The following is a 19345-nucleotide window of genomic DNA, read 5'->3' as shown; positions in this document are numbered from 1 at the left end:
CCAAATAGATGAAAAGTAAAACAAAAAAATGGTCTCATGATGACTTACAACAATAGTGGTTTGGGGTAAAACATATGTTGATGGTTCAGCAACCGATTCTATTTCCGTGCAAAATTCGTCCAGCACTCTTTGGTTGGACTGCGGACAACAACAAGCACCACCATTATGGTTATCACAGATTTCAGAAGACGGACAACATTGTGAATGACCCTGTGGAGAAAATGGTCAAAATATTATTCTAGGTTTAGAGTTTAATTCAGGGATGCCATCTGCATAAAAACACAACACATAAGTTAAAGTGAGCATATTTAATGGTGGGAGTATTAAAAAATTAACTAGAAATAATTATGTGGTGAGATAGATAAGTTTGTGTTAAAATAAACAACTCTGACACCAGGGAAATGGTAGCACAAGACCACTCTGCCTGGTGAAGCTGCACCAACAGAGGTACCACCTCTTATGAACAAAACTGGTTTTCAGGAGCGTAAAGGAAATGTGAACTAAGCAAGTCCAGAGTCAGCTCCTAACCAGCAGTGCCAGTCTTCCGAGCATGCACTGGACTGGTTGGTCGCAACTGGACATATTATACCCCATCTTCTCCCACATAATGTCCCCGGTCATCGTTGACAATGACAGACAGACTAATAATGATAATCCTTTCTACAACAGGCACAAGGCCTGAAATTGGGGGAAGGGGACTAGTCGATTACATTGACCCCAGTGTTTCACTGGTACTTAATTTATCGGCCCCGAAAGGATGAAAGGCAAAGTTGACCTTGGTGGAATTTGAACTCAGAACGGCAGACGAAATACCGCTAAGCATTTCGCCCGGCGTGCTAACGTTTCTGCCAGCTCGCTCCCCATATAATTTCTAGTCAATTTTTTAATGCTCCCTACTTCAACACATTAACTGCCACATGTGCCACTGGCGGTTCATCGCAAACTTCACACAACTGCCACATGCATCACCAGTGGTCCATTTTTATAATCTGAGAAATTATAATCTTTGACATGATTTCAAAGCATATTTAAATGACCTAAGAGCTAAATATTGGTTTCAAATGTTGGCACAAGGCCAGCAATTTCAGAGGAGTTGGGGTAAATTGACTTATTTTATCAATCACAAAAGGATGAAAGGTGAAGTGATCCTCAGCCGAATTTGACCCCAGAATGTAAAGATTGGATGAAATACTGTTAGGCATTTTTTCCTCGCCGTTACATTCTGAGTTCAAATTCCGCCGAGGTCAACTTTGCCTTCCATCCTTTCGGGGTCGATAAATTAAGTACCAGTTATGCATTGTGGTTGATGTAACCGACTTAATCCCTTTGTCTGTCCTTGTTTGTTCCTTCTGTTTAACCCGTTGTGGGGCGATAAAGAAATAAGAAATTATATGGGGAGACAGAGAATTAATATAAATCCCGAAGACTTACCGATTTCTCTGGACTGTCGCGTGGATTTGACAATCTATCATGACGGTTCTTATGAGATTTTAAGCTGTATGGCGTCGTAAAAGACCGATGGCATCCATCTTGTTCACACGTAAATGGCTTCTCACCTCCACACAGAATAGAAAAATGGAATAGAAATTATACATATATATTAAAAAAAAAAAAAAAAAAATAGGGGGGGAGGGGGTATAGTACTAGGTGATACACAGCCTAAAACCCGGTTCAGTAGTAAGTTCCACATTCCAGTTACCTGTCCATAGTAGTAAGGTGCAGGGCAACAACTTCAGGATAGGCTCAAGCATGCAATATGAGCCAAATATTGAGAAAAAAAAAAAATAAATAAATAAAATAAGCAGGTGGCTGTGTGGTAAGTAGCTTGCTTACTAACCACATGGTTCTGGGTTCAGTTCCACTGCATGGCACCTTGGGCAAATGTCTTCTACTATAGCCTCGGGCCGACCAAAGCCTTGTCAGTGGATTTGGTAGACGGAAACTGAAAGAAGCCCATCGTGTATATGTATATGTATATATATCGTCATCGTCGTTTAACGTCCGCTTTCCATGCTAGCATGGGTTGGACGATTTGACTGAGGACTGGTGAAACCAGATGGCTACACCAGGCTCCAATCTGATTTGGCAGAGTTTCTACAGATATATATATATATATATATATATATATAATCATAAATATATAGGGATTGACAGTAACCTGCTTCTCCAACATACTGAGAATTCAGAAATAGCAGTCAAAGAACTACTGATTTCAAAACTACAAATTATTACTCTAGATTGATAGCGATATAAGAAGTTCGTACGGGTCTCTTTTCTTTGCGGGACTATTTATGATGCACACTGAATTGAATTCATTAGGGCGAGGGATTTTGAACTTACTAGCCGATAAATTTCTTAACGTCTTCCTCACGTGGTATTGATGTTCACATGGTCAAAATTAACGTGAGTTATTTAGACATTAACAAATTTATTAGAATATTTAGCTGAAGATCAGAATAGAGTATTCCTTCCTCTTAACTGTGAAACGATCGTACTAAATTAACTAAAGGCAAGTGTTTTTTTACTCTTCTCTACTGTTTTTTGTTCTGTGTGTATCAAAAATATCGCTATCAATCTAGAGTAATAATTTGTAGTTTTGAAATCAGTAGTTCTTTGACTGCTATTTCTGAATTCTCAGTATGTTGGAGAAGCAGGTTACTGTCAATCCCTATATATTTATGATTATAAATGTTTTTTACCGAAAAAGGTTTTTTCATACTGAGCTACCCGGCAAAATTGTTAATTATTAATTTTATTACTAATTGACGATTCCCTGCCCTGCATATCTATATTTTAATAATAACTCTAAGGTGAATAGTTAAACCGCAGGAATTCGTACGAGTCTCTTTCCTATGCGGGACTATTTCTGATGCACACTGAATTGAATTCATTAGGGCGAGGGATTTTGAACTTACTAGCCGATAAATTTCTTAACGTCTTCCTCACGTGGTATTGATGTTCACATGGTCAAAATTAACGTGAGTTATTTAGACATTAACAAATTTATTAGAATATTTAGCTGAAGATCAGAATAGAGTATTCCTTCCTCTTAACTGTGAAACGATCGTACTAAATTAACTAAAGGCAAGTGTTTTTTTACTCTTCTCTACTGTTTTTTGTTGTGTGTATCAAAAATATCGCTATCAATCTAGAGTAATAATTTGTAGTTTTGAAATTAGTAGTTCTTTGACTGCTATTTCTGAATTCTCAGTATGTTGGAGAAGCAGGTTACTGTCAATCCCTATATATTTATGATTATAAATGTTTTTTACCGAAAAAGGTTTTTTCATACTGAGCTACCCGGCAAAATTGTTAATTATTAATTTTATTACTAATTGACGATTCCCTGCCCTGCATATCTATATATATATATATATATATATATATATATGTACATTTGTGTATATGTTTGTGTCTGTGTTTTAGTCATTTGACTGCGGCCATGCTGGAGCACTGCCTTTAGTCGAGCAAATCAATCCCAGAGCTTATTGTTTTGTAAGCCTAGTACTTATTCTATCAGTCCCTTTTGCCAAACCACTAAGTTACGGGGACATAAACACACCAGCATCGGTTGTCAAGCGATGTTGGGGAGGACAAACACAGACACACATACATATATATATATGACGGGCTTCTTTCAAATCCACTCACAGGGCTTTGGTCGACCCAAAACTATAATAGGAGACACTTGCCCAAGGTGCCACGCAGTGAGACTGAACCTGGGACCATGTGGTTGGTAAGCAAGCTAGTTACAACACAGCCACTCCTGCGCCTATCTTAACTTCCATCTAACAGAAGCAATATCCTCCCTCCCCTGGTTTGTTGATTTACTTGCAAGCAACATGGTGTCCTCAGTGGTGCTGAGGGCACGAAAAAAGCAGCCAGTACACTCATACTTAATTGTACTTGGAATGCAAAAAGACAGCAAAGAAACAAATCAGGAAAAAAAAAAAAAAAAATAACTGAAGGTTCTAGAACAATCCAAACCAAAGATAATTTACAGCTATTAAAGATAAGGATCAGGTGTCAGACAAATGTGGAGGGTTTTCGATCCCACGGTGGGTTGAAAATATTTCGAGTTTCTACAATAATCAAAACTAAGGGAGGTAACTCAGTCTTTTCCAAGCTGACAGGTGGAGACGCTTTCGTGGTTGGTCAATTTGCTGCCATCTCAAAAGCGAGAAGACACGACAATTAAAGGATGTAGTGTCTAGGATGGATCTCTCATGGCTAGAAAACTTTTTTGATAAGTCATCTTTGATAAGGGTTTACTTGGTGCTAAAATAACTTCAACCCCCTTCAGCCTTCTTGAAATTCATCTGGGGTGGGTCGAGCTTGCTCCAGCCAACAGGTTCCCACGTCTCTCACTAATGCTGACCACATCCAATGGTCAGTTGCAGTCAAGGTTGTAATGGGCATTCACTCAAACAGCATGGGTGCCATAGCAGTAGTCATTGCCTGAGGAGGTGTAGGGTACATGTTCGACGTTTCAGTGGGGATACAAGTTCACAAGTGCTCCCTGGTCACATGCATACGCACTTTGGGATAACGTGATCTGTAGCAGCTCCTTTTGTTGTAGATTGTCGAGTACCATTGCTGAACAAGTCACTGCCAATTATCAGAGGAGACGTAGCCTGGGTCTGAAGTATGGGTTGATCTGGTGCTAAAATAACTTCAACCACCTTCAGCCTTCTTGAAGAAATTAAGACGACTATTGGTCAAACTCCGCAAAAGACCATGGTAAGTCATTGTAAATATCATCAACATTTAACGTCCATTTTCCATGCTGGCATAGGTTGGACGGCTTGACAGGAACTAGCAAGGCTAAGGGCTGCACCACGTTCCGTAGTCTGTTTTGGCCTGGTTTCTACAGCTTGATGCCCTTCCTAATGCCAACAACTTTACAGGGCATACTGGGTACTTTATACATGGTACCATCACCAGCACTTTTTTATATGGCATCAGTACCCACACCAATACTTTTTATGTGGCACCTTTATTTAAGGTGAGTGGGTCTTCTTGAGTTCAGCAATGTGCCACATATCTGGCCTCTGTCATCTTTGTAAGGCTCAGCGCTTTGAGATCAGCCTCCAATATTTTGGACCATGACTTTCTCGATGTCCCTCTTCCACGACTTCCAAAGTGGAGGGAATTTACAGGAAATATATCAATAAAAATTGTCAAACTTTAATGACAGTGGCAGAGGAGTAAATAGAATGCCTTGTGTTGTTTGCTACAACCCTCCAGGTCCTTAGAAAGAAAAGAAAGAGCATCTTCTTTAATATAATCCTATGTACACTATGCTTGAAAAAATGGTTTCAGGGCCACTACCTGACAATAATAAATTATTATTGTAGGCTTGCAAGTGTGGAAAGAAGTTTAATTCCCAACCACATGGTTTTGGGTTCAATCTTATATTATGGTACCTTGAACAAAAGTTTTTTACTATAGTTTTGTGAGTGGATTTGGTAGATGGGAATGAGAAGCTTGTTGTATGTATGTGAGTGTATATATATATATATATATATATATATATATATATATATATATATATATAAATCCACACACACACACACACATATATAATGCACACATAAATACACATATATATATACATATATAAATCCAAATATATACACATATATATAAATCCAAATACATATATATAAATCCATATATATATACATACATATATAAATCCACATATATATACATACATAAACCCATATATATATACATACATAAATCCATATATATATACATACATAAATCCATATATATACATACATAAATCCATATATATATACATACATAAATCCATATATATACATCCATAAATCCATATATATACATCCATAAATCCATATATATACATCCATAAATCCATATATATATACATCCATATATATATACATATATAAAAATCCATATATATATACATATATAAAAATCCATATATATATACATATATATAAATCCATATATATACATATATAAATCCAAATATATACATATATAAATCCATATATATATATACATATATATAAATCCATAAATATATACATATATATAAATCCATATATATATACATATATATAAATCCATATATATATACATATATATAAATCCATATATATATACATATATATATATACATATATATAAATCCATATATATATACAGATATAAATCCATATATATATACATATATATAAATCCATATATATATACATATATATAAATCCATATATATATACATATATATAAATCCATATATATATACATATATATAAATCCATATATATATACATATATATAAATCCATATATATATACATATATATAAATCCATATATATAAATCCATATATATATACATATATATAAATCCATATATATATACATATATATAAATCCATATATATATACATATATATAAATCCATATATATATACATATATAAATCCAAATATATACATACATATATAAATCCATATATATACATACATATATAAATCCATATATATACATACATATATAAATCCAAATATATATACATATATAAATCCATATATATATACATATATAAATCCAAATATATATACACATATAAATCCAAATATATATACATATATAAATCCATATATATATATACATATATAAATCCATATATATATATACATATATAAATCCATATATATATATATACATATATAAATCCATATATATATATATACATATATAAATCCATATATATATATATACATATATAAATCCATATATATATACATATATAAATCCATATATATATATATACATATATAAATCCATATATATATATACATATATAAATCCATATATATATACATATATAAATCCATATACATATATAAATCCATATACATATATAAATCCATATACATATATATACATATATAAATCCATATATATATATACATATATAAATCCATATATATATATACATATATAAATCCATATATATAAATACATATATAAATCCATATATATATATACATATATAAATCCATATATATATATACATATATAAATCCATATATATATATACATATATAAATCCATATATATATATACATATATAAATCCATATATATATATACATATATAAATCCATATATATATATACATATATAAATCCATATATATATATACATATATAAATCCATATATATATATACATATATAAATCCATATATATATATACATATATAAATCCATATATATATACATATATATAAATCCATATATATATACATATATATAAATCCATATATATATATACATATATATAAATCCATATATATACATATATAAATCCATATATATACATATATAAATCCATATATATATACATATATAAATCCATATATATATACATATATAAATCCATATATATATACATATATAAATCCATATATATATACATATATAAATCCATATATATATATACATATATAAATCCATATATATATATACATATATAAATCCATATATATATATACATATATAAATCCATATATATATATACATATATAAATCCATATATATATATACATATATAAATCCATATATATATACATATATAAATCCATATATATATATACATATATAAATCCATATATATATATACATATATAAATCCATATATATATATATATATAAATCCATATATATATATACCTATATAAATCCATATATATATATACCTATATAAATCCATATATATATATACCTATATAAATCCATATATATATATACATATATAAATCCATATATATATATACATATATAAATCCATATATATATATACATATATAAATCCATATATATATATACATATATAAATCCATATATATATATACATATATAAATCCATATATATATATACATATATAAATCCATATATGTACATACATATATAAATCCATATATATACATACATATATAAATCCATATATATACATACATATATAAATCCATATATATACATATATAAATCCATATATATACATATATAAATCCATATATATACATATATAAATCCATATATATACATATATAAATCCATATATATACATATATAAATCCATATATATACATATATAAATCCATATATATACATATATAAATCCATATATATACATATATAAATCCATATATATATATATATATATATATACAAATCTATATCTATACATAGATATATAAATCCATATATATACATATAAATACATATATATATATAAGCAATAATAAATCTCTGAACGAGGTATAAACAGTAGCTGCATGACTTCGTGGAGTATATTTGCCACTTAAATGTGGCTAACCCTTAAGGATTGATGCTACTGTAGCTTGTAGCCCAAGGAGGACACCTCCTCCAGCTGCCTATCAACTGTGCCCTATTAGTATTTGCAAAGGGAAGTCACCCTTCCCATCTCCAGCCTGACGTGATACACACAATATATACATATATATATATATATATATATATGTATATGTGAAGAATTGGGATGATGCCACGTAAAAGCATCCAGCACACTGTGTAAAGTGTTTGGCGTTAGGAAGGGCATCCAGCCACAGAAACCATGACAAATCAGACTGGAGTCTGGTGCAGCTCTCCAGCTCTGGTCACACCATCCAACCCATGCCAGCATGGACAATAGACATTAAATGATGATGATATATATTTGGATTGGATTGTCCAAATGTATAGATTGTTCACTGTGGAGGAGCATTGGGCCAGTGGTTAGGGCAGCAGACTCATGGTCATAGGATCATGGTTTTGATTCCCAGACCGAGCATTGTGAGTGTTTATTGAGTGAAAATACTTGAAGATCCGTGAGGCTCCGGCAGGGGATGGTGGCAAGCCCTGCTGTACTCTTTCATCACAACTTTCTCTCACTCTTTCTTCTTGTTTCTGTTGTGCCTGTAATTTAAAGGGCCAGCCTCGTCACACAGTGTCACGCTGAATTTTCCTGGGAACTACGTTAAGGGTACACATGTCTGAGGAGCACTCAGCCATTTGCATGTTAATTTCAAAAGCAGGCTGTTCCGTTGATCAGATCAACTGGAACCCTTGTCGTAACCAGAGTGCCACAGTAGATTTCCCACTGCAAGACGAGGGCCTCAGCATATTCTCTCCACCAATCCCAGTTGGCCTGATGGGCAGTCTGTGAATTTGCGACCATAATGGTCTGATTAGCCTAATCTGCTGCACTGGCTTGACAAGGCTTGGCCTGGGGGGGGGGGTCATTTTTAATACTCATACGCAGTACTTAATTCGATTATATAGACCCCAGTGCACAACTGGTACTTATTTAATTCACCCCGAAAGGATTAATGGCAAAGTCGGCCACAGTGGAATCTGAACAAAATACCCCAAAGCATCTCGCCTCACATGCTAACGATTCTACCAGCTCGCCAACATATATAAATATATACCTATTTGAGTCTCATTATGTGTTTCTCACCAACCACTGCTTGACAACCGGTGCTGGTTTGTTTATGTTCCCGTAACAGAGCTTCAGCAAAGAATCTAATAGAATAAGTACCAAGTTTTAAAAAGAAGTAGTGGGGGTGGTTCATTTGACTAAACCTCTTCGAAGCAGTGCTCCAGCATGGCTGCAACAAGTAAAAGACCATGATTTATAAGGATATCGATATTTGCTATTGATTTTCTTTTTATCATTGGCCAGCTTATGGTTGTAGTAGTTATCTCCCTTGGCTTGGATTGTTTTTTTTTTCCACAACTCTTGTTTATCTTTCGGAATTACGGAGATGTACTTGCATAGCAAGTGACATGATCTGAGATCGTGTGCTGGAACGAAAACAATTGCAGCATGGAAGGTGTTTATAAGCCATTGTCAGTGAACAGGTCGCGGTCTCAAAGCGACAAAAATATTTTGACAAATTAAATTTAAATGTTGAAGTGAATCTAACGGTTTTTGTGTGTTATTTTAAATGGCTTATAAACACCTTCCACACTGCAATTGTTCTTGTTTATCTGTTGTGTTGTTTCTTTGCTGTTCTTTTTCTTTTGTTTTCATTTTTTTAGTCTTCCATTACTTCTTTAAGGAAACCAATGAGAGGGCCAGCCCCTCTGCCTGCTCACTCAACATGCTAGAAAAAGCATCTAAAATTTCCTCAATTTACACCTGTTTTTTTTTTTAATAAAAAAAAACAACACCTTCAATAAGGTAATTCTAAATATATTCCTTGAGGTGATTGTTTTAGCCCAAGTCAAAGGCGATCAAACAGACCACTACGCTCACAGACACTCCAGCCGTGACCAAGTGATGCTCTAGCATGGCCCTTAACCGTTTCGGTCAAAACAATTTGAAGAACTAAAATCCCCCATTTCTTTCACCACTTCATGCTGGCATGGATTGAAGGATCCAACAGTGTCCTACAAGTACCGTGTGCTTAAAGTGAGTTTCAGGCTGCTATTATCTAGCAACAGTTAACGTGAGACACTCATAACTCAGTGGCTACAAAAGTTGCCTTGTAAACTAGAGGTTGTAAGTTCAATACTCAACTAAGGTTCTTTTTTTTTTTTGTTGCTAATGTAATTTCCTTAGGATAAAGATTTTGTCCCTTGGCTTGGATTATTCCAGATAATGGTGAAACATGAGACTTACCAGTATGTGTGCGTGTGTGTGTCTTTAAATGGTGACTGGCAGCAAAAGCTTTACCACAACCATTTTCACTGCATCTGTTGGAGGAGAGAAAAAAAAGAAACAGAAAAACCAAATATCATCATCATCATCATCATTTAATGTCTGTTTTCTATGCTGGCATGGGTTGGACAGTTTGGTGAGAGCTGTCCAAATTCCAACTGTCTGTTTTGGCATGGTTCTATGGCTGGATGCCCTTCCTAATGCCAACCACTTTACAAAATGTGGACAGGTGCTTTTTATGCGCCACTGGTACAGGTGTGTGTGTACGTAGCACCGGCACAAGGGCATTTTATGTGGCACTGGCATGAGAGCAAATTATGTGGCACCAGCACGAGTGCCTTTTACATGGCACAGTCGCCTGCAAAGAAGATGCCTGGGATCTTTACCCTTTGAACGGCACATCGAGAAATTAATTTTTTGTAACTAAACACTTTCAAACTTCAGACACTGGTAGAATGTGTCATATAAAACATATTTTCTCTTAGTGTTGTTGAGAAAAGTTTGTATTTTTAAAGTTATTCCGTGTTAAAGTTGTCGCATTTTGGTAATTTAAACCAATCAATGATGTGTATTCAGCTGAATAAAATTACTGCCGTTGTTTGTCAACAACAACTTCCGGCGGTGTATATTTCGTTTGTCACTGTTATTTATGACATATTTCATCTCAGTTATGTTTGTATGAATAAACGAGTGTATCTGAAGCATGTTTACTTCATGGCACCTCCACAATTGTTCCTGCATTTCTACTGCTTTTAGTTTTCTTTTCCTGTTTTTCAGCTACTATTTTCAGAAAGACAACTTTAACATGAAATAACTTTGAAAATACAAACTTTTCTCAACAACGCTAAGAGTAAAAGATGTTTTATATGACACATTCTACCAGTGCCCGAAGTTTGAAAGTGTTAAGTTACAAAAAATGAATTTCTCAATCTGCCGTTCAAAAGGAAAAGATCTGATGCTTGTATGTATGACTGCGATCTCAGTTTGACACGTCTTCTTACAACTCCTGGTCCCTTGTTATTTTCTCAGTGAGGCCCAGCATCTGAAGATCCTTTCTCACCACTTCATCCCATGTCTTCTTGAGTTGACCCCTTCTACAGGTTCCCTTCACAATATATGCAAGACAAGAACACCCAAAGTCCTCATGTACAACCAGCTTGATAGCAGGCACAAGAAAGTTGGTTGACAGTGGCTCAGATGCAAAGACAAGCTGAAGGGTAACCTCTCACCAGTCAATATGGCTCACAACACCTTTGAGCAAACATCGCAGAGTGAACAAAATGGAGAAAATTGTGCAAAAAGCATTAACAGACTAAGGAGTGCAAGGCAAAGCAGGAAAGTGGCTGTGAATATAACACCTACAACGACCCCTAATCCTCACACTTGCAACACCTGCAGGCTTTTTGTTTTGCAAATTGTTGGTGAACCTGGGATCTTGTGGTTTGGAAGTGAAGTATAACCATTTGGACATATTACACACATACACATGTAGATATATGTGCGTGTGTGTGTGTGTGCGTGTGCGTGTGCGTGTGCGTGTGTATATATATATATATATATATATATATATATATATATTTGGTAGCTAGCTTTTCCTGGCAGGTGGCCATGTAGCTCCTCTATAGCAAGAGAGAGCTCTACTCCCAACTCTTGCCTCATATCCCAACCTTATCTAACATTATGACTGACAAAGAGTGTGTATGGTGTTGGATCCCCATACGTTGAATCTGACGAGAGACTTTACCATAAGGTATAAATAACAGTCATTACACATTTTTCTTTACTGCAGTAAATTTGGCTTCCAGTTGTAAGCCAAATTAACAGCAATTAAGAAAAAATATGTAACGATCATTATTTATACCTTGTCTTGTATCTATCACTGTAAAAACCAGCATAACTATAGTACAACCATGGATTTACAATATAGAAGGGGGATATATATATATATATATATATATATATATTTATTGTTGCTATTATGTTAAACTGTCGTATGTTCAAATTTGGCTAAATGCGTTTTTTTAAATATTTAATTTTGCTTGCAGTAGCCAGTTCTTTCAGTCAAACTGTCGTATCTCCAGCTGCTTCAGATGCCAAGATATGAAAATTGTCAAAGTGTAGTACAACAGTTTAGCATTTTTCAAAAGTGTAGCAAGTCCCACATATGACAGTTTTGCAAGAATATTTCCGACTGAAAATATTGTACAAGCATAGAGTTACGATTTTATGCACCGAACAAAGTATTATTGTTAAGCTGAAACTGTTGCTAATGTAAAAAGAAATAGAATGGCGAAACTATTTTTTCGCTTTCTGAAAAGGAAACGTTTTGGAGTTATGACACTTTTACATAATAGCAATGACACACACACACACACACACACACACACACACACACACACACACACACACACACACACGAAGTGGTGCTGAAAAGTTTCTGGGTTTAAGAGTATCATGAAAACCCTGGTTGGAGGTTCAACCTTCAAGTTCTTTTACAAGGTTTACCAAAACTGATGGACCGCTGCAATAGGTTTGTGAATCTGAGAGGGGAATATGTTGAATAAGATCATAATTAACTGATCCTCTTGTTTTTTCTTTTACCCAAAGTCAGCAACTTTTCAGCAGCCCCTTGTATACTATGAAAGGAAAGCTGTGTGTATTGAGTGTGTCTGTTTAGTCACCAGGTAGGATTTCTGTTATTCTGATGTCTTCTGCAAATGTAGAACAACATGAAAGAGATACTTACTTGTAAGGCCGTTCCCCGGTGTGTGTTCGAATGTGCTTCCGTAGATCACTCAATGTGGTGAAGTATTTTGTGCACCCGTTTTCATCGCAGTTAAACGTATCTCCAGTGTGTAAGCGCTGATGGGCACGTAACCTAGAGAGACAAGGACAGGAAAGAAAAAAAAAATATAAACACAAAGAAATAAACTACATAGGTGCAGGAGTGGCTGTGTGGTAAGTAGCTTGCTTACCAAGCACATGGTTCTGGGTTCAGTCCCACTGTGTGGCACCTTGGGCAAGTGTCTTCTACTATAGCCTTGGGACAACCAAAGCCTTGTGAGTGGATTTGATAGATGGAAACTGAAAGAAGCCCATCGTATATATATATATATATATATATATATATATATATATATATATATATATATGTATGTGTGTGTGTGTGTGTGTATATGTTTGTGTGTCTGTGTTTGTCCCCCCCCCCCCCAACATCGCTTGACAACCGATGCTGGTGTGTTTACATCCCTGTAACTTAGCAGTTCGGCAAAAGATAGAATAACTGCTAGGCTTACAAAGAATAAATCCTGGGGTCGATTTGCTCGACTAAAGGCGGTGCTCCAGCATGGCCATAGTCAAATGACAAACAAGTAAAAGAATTGCCAGTACCGCCTGACTGGCCTTCGTGCGGGTGGCACGTAAAAGCACCCACTACACTCTCGGAGTGGTTGGCGTTAGGAAGGGCACCCAGCTGTAGAAACTCTGCCAAATCAGATTGGAGCCTGGTGTAGCCATCTGGTTTCACCAGTCCTCAGTCAAATCGTCCAACCCATGCTAGCATGGAAAGCGGACGTTAAATGATGATGATGATGATGTCGTCGTTTAACGTCCGCTTTCCATGCTGGCATGGGTTGGACGGTTTGACTGAGGACTGGTGAGCCAGAAGGCTGCACCAGGCTCCAATCTGATCCGGCAAAGTTTCTACAGCTGGATGCCCCTCCTGCGCATGTATCTATATGTGTGTGAGAACGTGTGTGCATTTATTAATGTGAGCATGTATTTGTGTGTATATCATCATCATCATCATCATCATCATCATCGTTTAACATCCGCTTTCCATGCTAGCATGGGTTGGACGATTTGACTGAGGACTGGTGAAACCGGATGGCAACACCAGGCTCCAATCTAATTTGGCAGAGTTTCTACAGCTGGATGCCCTTCCTAACGCCAACCACTCAGAGAGTGTAGTATATATGTGTGTACAATTGTATTTCTATACATATGTGTATCAGTGTGAGTGATAGAGTGAGAGAGAGAGAGAGAGAGAGTCGCTCACCTGTACAAAGTATTAAATGCTTTTTCACAGCCTTTCATGTCACACTCGTATGGCTTTTCCTTTGTGTGTACCCGAACATGCGTCTTTAAACTGTATGATGTGAGGAAGGTCTTGCCACAACCCTCAAGGTTGCATAAAAACTGGTAATCCCCTGTTGGTATCAACCACATCACACAGAAACACGAAACAGCACCGGAGAATAAAATGATAAAACAGAAATAAAGTGTGAGGAATATAAATGAAAAAAAAAAAAAGACAAAACAAAAAAAACAAGCAATTGCTATTAAAGACAAAGATAAAATACTGAATTGGCCAAAAGGTCTAGTTTTGGTCATGACTAAACTTCAAGCACTCTGACAAGTAGCTATTTCACCCACGTACTGGGTAGATATCTGGCATTTCAACTTAGTTTGACAAACTTGCAATGAGACTGGTTGTATTGTGGGTGCTTGGAATGACACTGAAAATGGAGAGGCAAAACATTATCGACATCACATGCTTCCTTGTTTTAAAGAACGGCAAGAAAATGGTGGAAAGCTGCAGGAAGCTAAATGCTGTGTACAAAGATGTTTTATTTACATTTGATGGATATTTGCCCCCATCTTGTTTGTTCTTAACACGTTTTGGCTGATATACCCTCCAGCCTTCATCAGGTGTCTTCAGGAAATTTTGAACCTGGGTTCTCATTCCTAAGGTATTTTTCGATATTATTATTATTCAGGTCACTGCCTGGAATTGAACTTGGAATCTTGAGGTTAGTAGTCTGTGCTCTTAACCACAAGATTCCAAGTTCGATTCCAGGCAGTGACCATAATCATAATAATAACAACAACAACATCGAAAAATACCTTAGCAATGAGAACCCAGGTTTGAAATTTCCCCAAGATACCTGATGAAGGCTGGAGAGTATATCAGCCGAGACGTTGTGTTAACAACAAACAAGATGAGGACAAATATCCGTCAAAAGTAAATAATGTACATAATTCCTCATCTCTTAAATATAGAACTGAAAGATGCTGTTATGGAATGTGTGTGTGCCAGAAGTAGTTTTCAAGATGCACCTGACTATGGCTGGTCAACTGAGATTAACAGCGACACCAATCCCAGTCATACAATCAGGGTGATTGCAAATAATCCCCCAAATATCCAAATTCAGTGCTGAGGACATTTGCTTAAACTTTGTTATATCAGCAGGCTTGATGTTTGGGGTTCAACGTCGGTTGAATAAGTAACTTTGACCAATAAATCTCCATCAACAATTCATTGCAGAAACATGAAAATGATCCTCTTTTTTGAAGAGAATGGTGACATGAGATAAAAAAGTGGAACATCTATAACAATGTGAAGTACAAATGGTCAACCTCTGAAGCAGGACTTGATCTGGAGAAGGCCATGCTTTCGATTTGGTGTGATTGGAAGGGTGTTGTCTCTTATGAGCTTCTTTCTACAGACAGGACCATCAATTCGAATGTGTACAGTGAGACCAACCAGCTGGATGAATTAAATGCAGTGATCTACCAGAAGCATCCATCTTGCTAATTTTAATGGAATTGTCTTTCATTACGACAATGCCAGACTGCATACTTCTTTGCAGATGCATCAATCAGAAGTTGCCAGAGCTTGGTTGAGAAGTTTCCCCTCCCCACCAACCCCACATCTTCAGATTTCCACCCATTTCAGTCCCTTCAAAATTCACTGATGAGATCAATAGAATAAGAACCATCCTAAAAAAAAAAAAATTGTTAATAAAACACAAGTCCTGGGGTTGACTTGTTTGACTAAAATTCTTCAAGGTGGCGCTCCAGCATGACTGAAGACTAATGAGAACATTACTATCGAAGGCCAGAAAACTGTATAGATGTATAGGGGTTAAAAAAGTATGGAAGTATAACAGCAGCAGATGAAAAGAGGGTGGAATTCTGGTTTAAGCACCCCACATTTTTTATATTTTGGACTTTTCAGAAAATTTTTGCTAATTTACTCTTTTGACTCTTTTACTAGTTTCAGTCATTTGGCTGCGGCCATGCTGGAGCACCGCCTTTAGTCAAGCAAATTGACCCCAGGACTTATTCTTTGTAAACCTAGTACTTATTCTATTGGTCTCTTTTGCCAAACTGTTAAGTTACGGGGATGTAAACACACCACCATTGGTTGTCAAGCGATGTTGGGGGGACAAACACAGACACACAGACATATACATACATACATACATATATATATACACACACACACACACACACACACATATATATATGACGGGCTTCTTTCAGTTTCCGTCTACCAAATCCACTCACAAGGCTTTGGTCAGCCCGAGGTTATAGTAGAAGACACTTACCCAAGGTGCCACGTAGTGGGAATGAACCCGGAACCGTGTGGTTGGTAAGCAAGCTACTTACCACATAGCCACTCCTGCATGAGAATTGATTACGGAAAAAAATGTTTTTAAAATTCTTTTTAACCCCACCCTCCCTCCACTAAATCCTAAAACTTCCACTCTTTTTTGAATATTTTTAAAAATCAGAGTTTGAAATATGGACAGTCCAAATTTTTTGCTTAAATGCCAGCAATGGATCACCCTTGGGTGCATAATCATTCCATTCAATGTGCTCATGGGGAGAAAAATATTGAAAAAATTACGTAAGAGTGAGGAAGGTATCAGGTGGTTGTGAGATGTGCAAAAAACAACAGCTAAATCACAGATAAGAAAATTTATTATTTTTATAATCGTATAAATTCTTGTGTGTAGAACACAAATTCACAAAAATTTTCTGAAATCACCCCCCCACCATCCAAAGTTATGAGGGGTTTATATGGGGTGCTTAAATCAGAATTCCGCTGAAAAGTGTTCAATACCAGCAGCACTAGATTGCTACTAATGATGCTCAAAGAAGCAGAAATCTGGAGGACTGTGGCAAAACTTTCCTTATGTGGTACAGTTTAAAGACATATTTGGGTACATATGAAGGAGAAGCCATCCGAGTGTGACATGAAAGGCTGTGATGATGGTGATGGTGGTGGTGATGATTGTGCTAGTAGTAACAACAACAGTAGTTATAACTGCTAGTAGTAACAGCAGTGGTGTTGACCACAGCAGTAGCAACAGCAGCGGTATCAATAGCGACTATTTGATGATGATGCTGCTGATGAGACAGTAGCAACAGCAGCGGTATCAATGGCGGCTATTTGATGATGCTGCAGCGGATGTGACAGTAGCAACAGCAGCGGTATCAATGGCAGCTCTTTGATGATGCTGCAGCGGATGTGACAGTAGCAACAGCAGCGGTATCAATGGTGGCTATTTGATGATGCTGCAGCGGATGTGACAGTAGCAACAGCAGCGGTATCAATGGCGGCTATTTGATGATGCTGCAGCGGATGTGACAGTAGCAACAGCAGCGGTATCAATGGCGGCTATTTGATGATGCTGCAGCGGATGTGACAGTAGCGATGGCAACAGTACTGATAGCAGTGGTACCAACAGTGACTATTTGATGAAGATTGTAGCAGTACCGATGGTGACTATATGAGGCGTTTAGTAACAGACCGTCGTAAGCGCCACAACTTAAAAATCAAGGAAAACAGAGTCAAAGCTTCGCAACTTTTAGAATGCGGTTGGCAAGGAATGAAGTTACGAGGCTGGTTTTGGCCTTAAAATGACCGTGAAAACCTCCTCTTATCATTCCACCTATGTAAAATTATTTACTTGTGTATACATCTGGAAGATGAAACCTAGAAACCCGCTGCCCAAGGTATTGATTGCGTTTTAGTATACCAGGGTAAGTATCTTTAAGAGCATCAAACTAATACACCTGCTTGTTGTTCATACACCTGTCTTTGTCTTGTTTTTTTTTTGTAAATTTCAACTATAGTAAAATAACAGCGCATTATTGTTACGATGGTAATGAGGAATATTAGAAAATGAGCCTCGGAAAACGACCTCGGAAAAAGACTCAGGGACCAGACCAGAGTTATTGACTGAGTGTGTGTTTGCTTATGATGGGGTGTTACTAAACTCTCTGGTTCGAGTTTGGGTGACCAAGCATCGTGTCAATAGCATCGAGGTACAATTATTTTCAGTCGGATTTTTGACCTTATTGTAAGCTTCACCAATTCTTCCCAACTTTTCCGGATTCTAGACGTTGAGACAAAGAAAATGATATACTAACCTCAAAAAATGGCCAAGGTGGCGCTTATGACACACTAAATGCCTCATATGATGGTGATTATGATGTCAATAGTGAGAGCAGGTGTCTCAATAGTGACTATTTGATGAAGATGGTGATAGCAACAGTATTGATGGTGACTATTTGATGATGAGGATGGTGACGACAGCAAGACAACAACTGGATCGTGACGTTTGCAATGATGCTAATTAATAACGATGATTAACAAGTCTAAAGTGACAACAGTGACACCGCCAATAAATTTCCATTTAATTTAAATGTCATTAAATTGGTTTAAGAAATGATTAATAATTAATTGGTTTATTTTGTGCTTGCGAAATTGTTGATGTAATTGAAAACAAATTGCTTTGTTTAAAAATAAAAATATTGCAATTCTATTATTTTATTTTTT

At 35.9% G+C, this 19345-nt stretch overlaps 1 protein-coding gene and 1 long non-coding RNA gene across 2 annotated transcripts in view; both read right to left on the bottom strand.

The window, feature by feature from the left end:
- LOC149130870 (uncharacterized) overlaps nucleotides 1-19345 on the bottom strand; it is a 506474-nt gene that overhangs the window by 59633 nt on the left and 427496 nt on the right. The window lies entirely within an intron of this gene.
- The window catches only part of LOC149130873 (uncharacterized), a 65504-nt gene that overhangs the window by 15417 nt on the left and 30742 nt on the right, over nucleotides 1-19345 (bottom strand). Inside the window, exons 4-8 of the mRNA XM_089343240.1 lie at nucleotides 14771-14921; nucleotides 13460-13591; nucleotides 10675-10748; nucleotides 1432-1556; nucleotides 49-210 (exon numbers count right to left, since the gene is read on the bottom strand). Coding sequence (XP_089199366.1) covers nucleotides 49-210; nucleotides 1432-1556; nucleotides 10675-10748; nucleotides 13460-13591; nucleotides 14771-14921 — 644 coding nt within the window. The remainder of the gene's footprint in view (nucleotides 1-48; nucleotides 211-1431; nucleotides 1557-10674; nucleotides 10749-13459; nucleotides 13592-14770; nucleotides 14922-19345) is intronic.

The sequence above is a fragment of the Octopus bimaculoides genome, chromosome 27 (genome assembly GCF_046866305.1).
Source record: "Octopus bimaculoides isolate indiv1 chromosome 27, ASM4686630v1, whole genome shotgun sequence".
NCBI lineage: Eukaryota > Metazoa > Mollusca > Cephalopoda > Octopoda > Octopodidae > Octopus > Octopus bimaculoides.
This window is presented reverse-complemented; position numbering and strand designations above follow the sequence as displayed.